Source organism: Sinocyclocheilus grahami, unplaced genomic scaffold (assembly GCF_001515645.1).
Source record: "Sinocyclocheilus grahami isolate Dianchi unplaced genomic scaffold, SAMN03320097.WGS_v1.1 scaffold345.1, whole genome shotgun sequence".
Taxonomy (NCBI): domain Eukaryota; kingdom Metazoa; phylum Chordata; class Actinopteri; order Cypriniformes; family Cyprinidae; genus Sinocyclocheilus; species Sinocyclocheilus grahami.
In genome coordinates this window covers 701723-712106 of record NW_015505524.1, presented here as the reverse complement: position 1 = coordinate 712106, position 10384 = coordinate 701723, and the positions used below count along the sequence as shown (strand labels likewise).

The window sequence follows — 10384 nt, the reverse complement described above, 5'->3', positions numbered from 1 at the left end:
CATTGCCGCCTGCTCCCGCAACATGTGTTTCGCTCCCGCGATTTTCGTGTCCACGCCTTTAAACATTCTATAATTTTGGCGCATCAGGGAGCCGCTCTCAGGATGCGGTGTATTTAAATATTTTTGAATGAGCATTTGCGCTGTTTACTTTCACTTTCGATTTCGCGATCACACGCACTCTGTGTAAAGGGAGCACATCTTACAAGATCAGATATTTGTCAATGAGCTCAGAATCTGTTGAGCAGCAAATACTCCAGCATGGTCTTGTCAGTCATCTCTCCTTATTCTCGACCTGTGATCAGTCAAAGCTGACCCCGGTAGCTATTGATGGATGCAGGGTTGTTAAGTCCGCGTTTTTTCCACAGATGTGGGCTACTTTTAAACTGTTGCCATGGGTTGATTTTCCCAAGTGGGTTAAAGGTTTGAAATATTGCATAAATTACATTTGACTGAAATGCTTGTATTGAAACATTTTGCATTCTACCTATGATAAAACTTTAATGGTCTTCTACATTAACTGTTCCCTCCTGGTGGACCTGCCCAGCTCAATCCAAGCAGCTGAAACTTTAAAGGGGTCCCATTATGCTTTTTCACTTTTTCAACTTTATTTAGTCTGTAATGTTGCTGTTTGAGCATAAAAAATATCTGCAAAGTTACAAAGCTCAAAGTCCACTTCAAAAGGAGATATTTTATTTAACAGAAATCACTTTTCAAAAACTACAACGAACGACTCGTTTGGACTACAATGCATATTTTCCGGGATTTGTGATATCACAAATATCGACGAATGGGACGAGACCTGGTTGAGCTGCACTAGAGAAGGCAACTCTGAATTGAATCATCAGTGGCAAATTCTTTAAATGAAAGCGTACTTACATGAGTCAGAACTGCCGGCATTGTAGCTGCACACATCTGGATTTTACGGTGGCCGAGAGAGCTCAACGCGCTGCAACTTAAGAAAACACATGCAAATTGAAAAAACACCAGCAAATTAAGAAAACATCTTCATCAGTTTGACAACACACGCGGGAAACATTTTGCATTCTACCTATGATAAAACTTTAATGGTCTTCCACATTAACTGTTCCCTCCTGGTGGACCTGCCCAGCTCAATCCAAGCAGCTGAGACTTTAAAGGGGTCCATTATGCTTTTTCACTTTTTCAACTTTATTTAGTCTGTAATGTTGCTGTTTGAGCATAAAAAATATCTGCAAAGTTACAAAGCTCAAAGTCCACTTCAAAAGGAGATATTTTATTTAACAGAAATCCCTTTTCAAAAACTACAAGGAACGACTCGTTTGGACTACAATGCATATTTTCCGGGATTTGTGATATCACAAATATCGACGAATGGGACGAGACCTCAGCGTCTACTAATAGCGAATCTTTAAGTTAAACTCCTTCATGAACCTCTCTACTGAGAAATGTCATGTAGCTTTCCAGCTGCAAAACTATTTTACTGATAAATTCACGGTGCAGCGCTGACAAGAATTTCTGTTTGCGTCTCAGCGTGTCTGCACTGTGTGTGCGTCTGTGAGAGAGACTGGGAGAAAGAAAGTGTGATTTCCGTAGCCTACATAAAAAAAGGTGTTAGACATGAAAATAGTTTGTCATTTTTTACCCTATTGTTTGTTATATTTATTTGCTCAATGTCTTGAGCAATGCGTAAGTCCGGCCCTGTTAGACGGCAATTGGAAGTTATTACAAACACTCGATGGTGGTTTAAAGTGAGTTTTGAGTAAAAGCGGAATATAAATCTGATTTATTGTCTTATGTAGCATGATGCTACAGTTTGCATGAATGGTCACATAACACGCGCTTTCGGTCGTGTAACGTTAGTATGAACGGACATCTGCATATGATCGGAACTCCACGCAGCTCCCGCGCTACTCTATACTGATGGTATTACAGTACCACGAGAGCTAAAGAGAGCAGACTGCTCCGTGCACTTTCGAATCGCTCTCGCGGATGATCGATCTGCGCCGCGCCTCTAGTCGAACACACCGGCAAGTGCTGCAGGATTATTGGCTCACTGACACTGATGAGATTAACCGCTTAGGTATCGAAATTTGGTACCGAACGACAAGACGTTTTTCGATACTCGATGGTATCGAGGCAATTCGGTCGGTGCCTAAAAAGTATCGAACTCGATACCCAGCCCTAGTCCACGGTGAAAGCCGATCCGGTGAGCCACAGCACTAAGTTGATGTATTCCCTCAGCGACCAGCACGGATCAGCTCTAGGCATGACGAAGTGGATATCGTCTTCTTTTGGAAGACCAAACAAAGTAGTTTCGCTTTCACAACGAAAAACACTGCGGCCTAGCGTGAGCTGAGGCCGGGCTAGAGTGAGCAAAGGCGGCGGGGCCGAGAACGGCGCGGCCGGCGGATCCGACGAAGGAGCGGCAACCACATGTGACGACCCCGGGCTTCGTCCACGGTAGGGCTGGGTATCATTCAAAATTTTTCAATATCGATACCGATACTTTGACTTCGATACCGGTTACTGAACGATATTTTTTTCGATACCAATTTTATGAAATCAATTTTAACAAGATTACATTATCTAAAAAAAACATTTGGTTTTATTTTTCTGCTTGTTGATGTTTATACAAACTCAAAGACTCATCTCTGTGATAACAGAGGCTTGAGCCATTGATATGCAGGCTTACTCAGTTATTAATGCAGTCTAATGCGGTTATTAGAGAGAGAGAGAAAGTGCGTGTGAATACCTGCGTCTATGCGTCTCTCAGCAGCGTTCAGCAGCAGCGTCTACTAATAGCGAATCTTTAAGTTAAACTCCTTCATGAACCTCGCTACTGAGAAATGTCATGTAGCTTTCCAGCTGCAAAACTATTTTACTGATAAATTCACGGTGCAGCGCTGACAAGAATTTCTGTTTGCGTCTCCGCGTGTCTGCACTGTGTGTGCGTCTGTGAGAGAGACTGGGAGAAAGAAAGTGTGATTTCCGTAGCCTACATAAAAAAAGGTGTTAGACATGAAAATAGTTTGTCATTTTTTACCCTATTGTTTGTTATATTTATTTGCTCAATGTCTTGAGCAATGTGTAAATCCGGCCCTGTTAGACGGCAATTGGAAGTTATTACAAACACTCAATGGTGGTTTAAAGTGAGTTTTGAGTAAAAGCGGAATATAAATCTGATTTATTGTCTTATGTAGCATGATGCTACAGTTTGCATGAATGGTCACATAACGCGCTTTCGGTCGTGTAACGTTAGTATGAACGGACATCTGCATATGATCGGAACTCCACGCAGCGCCCGCGCTACTCTATACTGGTGGTATTACAGTACCACGAGAGCTAAAGAGAGCAGACTGCTCTGTGCGCTTTCGAATCGCTCTCGCGGATGATCGATCTGCGCCGCGCCTCTAGTCGAACACACCGGCAAGTGCTGCAGGCTTATTGGCTCACTGACGCTGATGAGATTAACCCCTTAGGTATCGAAATTTGGTACCGAACGACAAGACGTTTTTCGATACTCGATGGTATCGAGGCAATTCGGTCGGTGCCTCAAAAGTATCGAACTCGATACCCAGCCCTAGTCCACGGTGAAAGCCGATCCGGTGAGCCACAGCACTAAGTTGATGTATTCCCTCAGCGACCAGCACGGATCAGCTCTAGGCATGACGAAGTGGATATCGTCTTCTTTTGGAAGACCAAACAAAGTAGTTTCGCTTTCACAATGAAACACAGCGTCTCCACGGCATGGCGGCAGCGGCAACAATACTACAGTGAGAATAAAAGTTACGCCTTCTTTCTTTGCGTGAACATTTGGGCAGTGTTATGCAAATCTTCCCACATAGTGAGGTAGATATGGGGGGGGGCGTGTTAGAACGAGCCGTTTTAGGTAGGCGTGGCTGACTCTTAACTTTTATAAAGAATATCTCTTTGGATTTCAGACTTTAGTCTTTGCCACTTTACAGATCTTCTTTATGCACCAAGAGCTTGTAACACTCCAAAGAGAAAGGAAAAATTGAACTCGCATCATATGACCCCTTTAAGACTTGCACAAATAAAATTACTACCATATAAGCGGGGTAGGGCAGTATCTATGGTAACATATTAAACTGTAAAAGGAATAAAAGCATGATTTACAGTTCAGATACAGGTTTTCACAAAATAATAAACTTTATAAATTATATAAATAATAAATGCGGTTTCCCGGTAACGACAGTACACAAAGCAGTGCAACACCTGACCTTAATATGTGCAGCGCTCATGCTTATTCAATGAAATCACAGCCTTTTGAAGTTTAATCGTCATATAAATCTATATCGCAACACTGGTCTTTCCGTCCCCAAATGTAAGACCTCTTGAAATCATAATTAAGACTTTATTGCACAATAAAGACTTTTTATGGCCTTAAACTTGATAAAACTAAATTTAAGACTTTGTAAGGACCCACGGAAACCCTGAGAAAGCAGTTGTAACTAATGAGAAATAAACTAATAATTATATAAATTAGTAGTTAGTTACTAGTAATATTTGGGATAGATACCTCTGTCTCATAAGCTGCGTTTACACTGGCACAAAAAATAAATCCAATTTTTTACTCATGTGACACAGATCAAATATTGTTACACATGTGTAAACACAAAAATCGATTTTTTTGCATCCTTCTGAGCCACTTCCCAATGTGGTTTTAAATCAGATAGGCCTACATGTTCAATATCTGGACATCTGACCTATACTTCTAAATCCCATTGCAATTCCAAGTCATCACAAGGCCAGGGAGACTAGTATCTAATAAATAGGATGGAGAAGTATTAGCGCTAGTAAAAGTAAAGCTAGAATAAACACTATAGCAACTATTGGGATAGTTAGCATCTAATGCATAAAACTGGAATAAGCACCAGCAACAACTAAAACACATGCTAGTCATTTCTATCTTTGCCAAATTGCAAATATGCTATTTGTTACCGGTTACAATGGAATAGTTACTTGCCGCTACTATGATGATGAACAGCAGCAAATCAAGAAATTATTAGGCAACAGCTGATAATAGACTCTAGTCGCTTAATTATTTTTTACTAAAAACATTCAAGTGCTAGTAACATATGAAACAGATACTATTAAGTGTTGAAATGGCTTGCCATAGGCACCTGTTCTCCGGCTCTGTCGCTTCGTGTTATGTAAAAGCATCACATCATCCACTGCCATAATCTCTCAGACTAACGTTACATCAATCCTGTGGCGATTTGTGATTTTAGTTTGAAGAATAGCCAGACACAACACCGTATGCCATAACCTGCACTTGCTCTGATTACTTTAATATTACCGTAGACTTGAAAAATTAACCTTAATTAATACGATATTTTATAGATGTGTCTGAGTACCAAACCAGGCACTCATGGTGGTTGAATCCTGGAGCATTTCTTGCGCTGGCTAATATAATTTCACCTGAATTTATTCAAACAGATACTGTATGTGAAGTATAAACTTACCTATCCAGCAAGTATGATCCCAAAATACACAGCCTCCACGCGCACTCCTCCCTGCGATATAATCCTCCCGCTTAATTCCACAAAAATAAATATGCCTTTGTAGAATAGAGCGGGCAAACCAAACTCGGCGTGAGCGCTGTATTCGCTCGGACTGCTTGCCAAATAGCAGCCACAAACATGTATCTGTCGTGTGACAGATAGCGAGAACGTGCTCGCTGCCGTTGACCGCTGGTTCAATCCATTCACCGCACCGAGGGGTTTTCTGAAAACATGACACTGCATATTTACACTGCACTGGGATTAAACCACACCAAAAGAATATGACATAGTTTTCCTTTCAATACACGTCTATCACGTTTATACTATATTAATGAACATTTATAAAGCATTTCAGTCACTAAGCGGCTTATCTATACTAGATTTTGCGTTCTAAACAAACAACGTCACATCCTTCAGAATTCTTAATATTATTCTGTTCTTTTAACTTTTTTTTTTATTATTACAAAATGAGTGTGTTTTATGAGGCTAATTCTTTCTTTTATATCACACCACCGGGTCTAGAACTCTTGTTTCTCTCATGGTTTCCAGGAGATGACTTCAATGGCAGTGGATGCAGCTCTGTGGATGATGGCTTTAGGGTGTGTGAGTCTGCTCTTCAGCAGAGGCACATGCTCCAGCAGCTGTGCCCGGGCCCTAGGAACCTCTGCCAGGACTGTAAGGGCACGGAGGGCATTGGCACACACCGCCGTATTCTCACTCCCCACCAGCTGCAGCAGAGGGGTGATGGCACCTGCGTTCAGTGATTCGGTTTTACCTGGAAACAGGAAGACAATGAGATCTGGCCTAGCCTAGTTTAATCTAATCTAAGGGTTTTCAAACTGGGGTCCAGGACTCCCAGAGGGCCACAAGGGAGTGCTAAGGGCTGAGGAAAGTTCAGAGAATAAATAGTGGGGGGAAAAACTAGATTCTGGTATTATTACTATCTTCTTACTGATCAGAAATTATAAAAAATATTTTATTCTGCAGTCAACGTTTCTCTTCAGGTTTATACATCTAAAATTACTTTAATGGTGAGTAAAAAAGATGTAAATGTAATAATGTTCTCCAGGTATTATTTTACTCATTTATAACATTTTTGTTTTTCACTCACTGTAAAGTGTGGCGATTTGAGTAAACCTGTAGCACAACATTTTAAACAACATCTGTGTGATATCTTTCTAGATACACGTTTCCTAGAGGACCTAATCAAGTAATAGAATAATATAGAATTAGACATTTCTTTCCTTTGGAAGCCACTTACATTATTAGAATCACACACCTGTTGAAGTTTCTTTTAAAACGATGCTGGCCGAAACATCAGTTTAAAAAAAAATAATAATAATACAGTCAAGTTTATGTTTGTAGACCAGGGTTGTTATAGTTTAAAAAAATTAACTTTAACTGAAATAAAATATAAAAATGCTACATTTATTTTATGTCAGCTAGTTGCCAAGGCAACATGTTATTTTATTTTAATTTAGTTCAATTTAATATGTTAAAATAACTAAAACTGAAATAAAATAATAAAAACTATGCAGACATTTTTTTAAACTAATAAAAAACAATAAAATTTAACTAAAACTTTACAAAAACAAAAAATATAACAATAAAAACAAATTCAAAATATGAATAAAAACTATAATAGTATCTCATGATACTAAAATAAGACTGTTGTAGAGTGAGTGTTGCCCATTTTTCTTCATTTTCTAATAAATAAATGTTTTGAGTTGAATCTCCTCTACAGTTCAGGCTGAGCACCTGATTTTTCAGATTTTGTTTTGGACTGTAAAAAGGGTCTTTATACTTGAAAATATATAGCTGCCTTTAGCGGGCCCCTTGCAAGGGGACCATCATATTTGGGGGACCGTGGCATCAAAAAGTCTGAAAACCCCTGATCCGACGTATGTGCATATAACTAACATCAGCCGCATCTGGAGGTTTTAAAGGGGTAGTTCACCCAAAAATGAAAATTCTGTCATCATTTATTCACCCACATCATGACTCTGTACGACTTTCTTTCTTCTTCAGAACAGAAAAGAAAATGTTTGAAGAATGTCGGTTACCAAAACATCTACATTCATGTTCAACAAAATAAAAAACGTCATTTGAATTTGCTTTTTTGGGTGAACGATCCCTTTAACATTTACATACAGTACTATAATAGATGTTGAAATGTTTCTAACTTCACCAACTCATGCTTTTTGTCATGTTTCTAACTTGGCTCATAAATTACAAAAATGCACAGCTGAAACTTGATTTTGTGCTGACCCTTAGTGATAACAGCTGTGTTCATAATGGTCCCTGCAGCATTAGCAACAACTCCTTGGTCGTCATCCGACAGCAGCTTGACTAATATGGGCAGAAGATTCTCCTCACACACCTTCATCTTCCCATCTGCAGGCACACTAAGAGGGAACAGGAGATACAGTAAATGCATGCTTTTTATTTTAAAAGAGTCTCTGATCTCTCACCCTAGTGAACGTAACCCGAACTAGATTGTTGTGTACCATGTTGCCTACCTGATTCCCACTAACGCAGATGTGGCTGCCCGGCGGATGGCGGCGGAGGAGTGAGCGAGCTGATCTCTCAGGACAGGAACCGCACCACTCTCCAGCGCAGGCAGGGCGTCCACACTCACACAGCAGCTCAGTGTGGAGAGAATTAAAGCACGGATCCTCTCTTCTTCATCTGAGACCTTCAGCAACAGTTTGGGCACCAGCCCCATAGACACCATAAACACTGCTCCTGTAGAGGACACGACAGAGGACTCGTCAAATGAAAAGCTTCTGAAATACAAATACTGTATAAGAAGCATAAGAAACAATAGTCACCTGAGGGAAATTCAGCGATCCTGTTGAGTGCCTGGTGCACGTTTTTTCGACAGGCATTCTCAGGGTCCTTAATCAGGTTTGCGAGGGGACTCACAATGTCAAATTTCAGAAAGGCATCTCTGTACGAACACATATATCAATACTGAATACTTAATTATGGACAAAATGGCAAAAATGACTTGTGTTGCAAGTATTTCAATTGTTTCAAAATATCAGATCCATCCTTGTAAAACTAAATATTCAATTTTCAAAGTGTTGGCCACTCTAAAATGCTCCAAAATATTCTCTTCTGCTTATCAAAGGCTGCATTTATTTGATCAAAAAAGACAGTAAATCCAGTAATATTGCGAAATATTATTACAATTTACAATAACTGTCTTTAAATGTCATTTATACTGTATATGATGCACCGGACAACCGGCCAAATTAGAGCCAGCATCTTCATTTAAACAGCATTCATGTATTCACATTGTCATTCTTTCTTGTCTCTAGCATAAAAAAGCAAATAAATATTGAAATATTGGCGGTCGATATTGGAATCAGCCCATTTGCTTGTAAAAGACGTGGCGGCGAGATCTGAATCAGCCATGAAAAATCAAGATCGGTGCGGTTATTCCTGTGATGCAAAGCTGAGTTTTCAGCATCATTACTGCAGTCTTCAGTGTCACATGATCCTTCAGAAATCAGTCTAATACGCTGACTTGCTGCTCAAGAAATATTTATTATTATTATCAATGTTGAAAACTGTTGTGCTTCTTAATATTTATGTGAAAACGGCAATATTTAGGATTTATGAACAGAAAATTAAAAAATAAACAACTTATTTGCAATATAATTTTTTGCAACATTATAAACGTCTTTGCAGTGACTTTTGATCAGTTTAATGCATCCTTGCTACTGTAAATACAAAGAAATACAAAAAAATATCTGTGTCCCCAAACTTCTGAAGTTATTCAAACGTTAATTACAGTATAACTAATATTTTTATCTCGTTGCATATATTGTTTTTGTAAAGATATATAATAAATATTATATAAATATGACAAAATATGACCCTAATGTTGAGCCCTGTTAAGGTTTTACACTATAACAGTATGAAATAAACTGGCATCACATAACACATAGCCTATGTGGGGCAAAGCACATTCATACGCCAAAAGCTTACCCAAACTAAAACTCTAGAAACCTGTCGGCCCTCAGATTCATGACTCACCTTCCCAAGCTGTGTGAAGCAAGCACATAAAGCACTTCAGTAGTTTTGACCCTGACTAAGTCATCTTTATCTTGCAGCAAAATTTTAAGTCTTTCCATACAGCCTTATGAGGAACAGAAATTACAGTCATTACTGTAGGCCTACACAAGGATGTAGAAACAATTTGAAAGTGTTTTTGTTAATAATTAGATTGTAGAAAGAAATAACGAGCACTTCAATATTTAGCATATATATATATATTTGTTAATAAGGATGAGTTTACCGCTGAGAATGGCCTCATAGGCCCGCTCATGGTCGTGGACGAGGCCGCAGAGTGCAGCGAGCGCCCTCTGCCGGGTACACAGCTCCGCGTCCTGCAGCTCCAGCATCAGCTTCGGGATCGCCCAGCTACCGAAAGCCACCGGCGCCTGTGTGGGGTCAATATGCGGCGGGGGCTGCTCGGATGTCCGCGGGCTTGCCATCTTCTTCGTTAGGGCGCTTCAGATGTGATTTCATTCAATGTATTTACACTCTGAAAAGTTGCCTTCAACATTTTACATTCTAAATGTAAATAAGTATTCCTAATACATTTGCACGAGCATTCAAAATCATAATTTGCAGACTAACAAATGGTGTTAAGGACAATAATACCTTTTTCGCTGGATTGGATCGTCCGCCGCTTGTAATTATTTTCTTAGGTTGCTATGGTAACTACGGAACTAACGCAACGCTGTTCACCGGCAGTAACGTAAACTCCGTAACTCCTCCGTAATACAGAAATGAATCAATGAAAATGTTGAGTGTTTAAGACCTCTCTCACTTTTATGGGAAAAAGCACTTTTTTTTGGCTTCACCGA

At 39.6% G+C, this 10384-nt stretch overlaps 1 protein-coding gene across 1 annotated transcript; it reads right to left on the bottom strand.

Annotated features, from left to right (window-relative positions):
• Window positions 1–6011: 6011 nt before the first annotated feature.
• rsph14 (radial spoke head 14 homolog) lies at window positions 6012–10009 on the bottom strand. The gene is made up of 6 exons (XM_016228893.1): window positions 9811–10009; window positions 9549–9651; window positions 8336–8454; window positions 8024–8249; window positions 7773–7909; window positions 6012–6279 (listed from the first exon to the last, which is right to left on the bottom strand). The coding sequence occupies exons 1-6, from the start codon at window positions 10007–10009 to the stop codon at window positions 6041–6043; spliced, it is 1023 nt and encodes a 340-aa protein (XP_016084379.1). The 3' UTR covers window positions 6012–6040.
• Window positions 10010–10384: the final 375 nt, after the last annotated feature.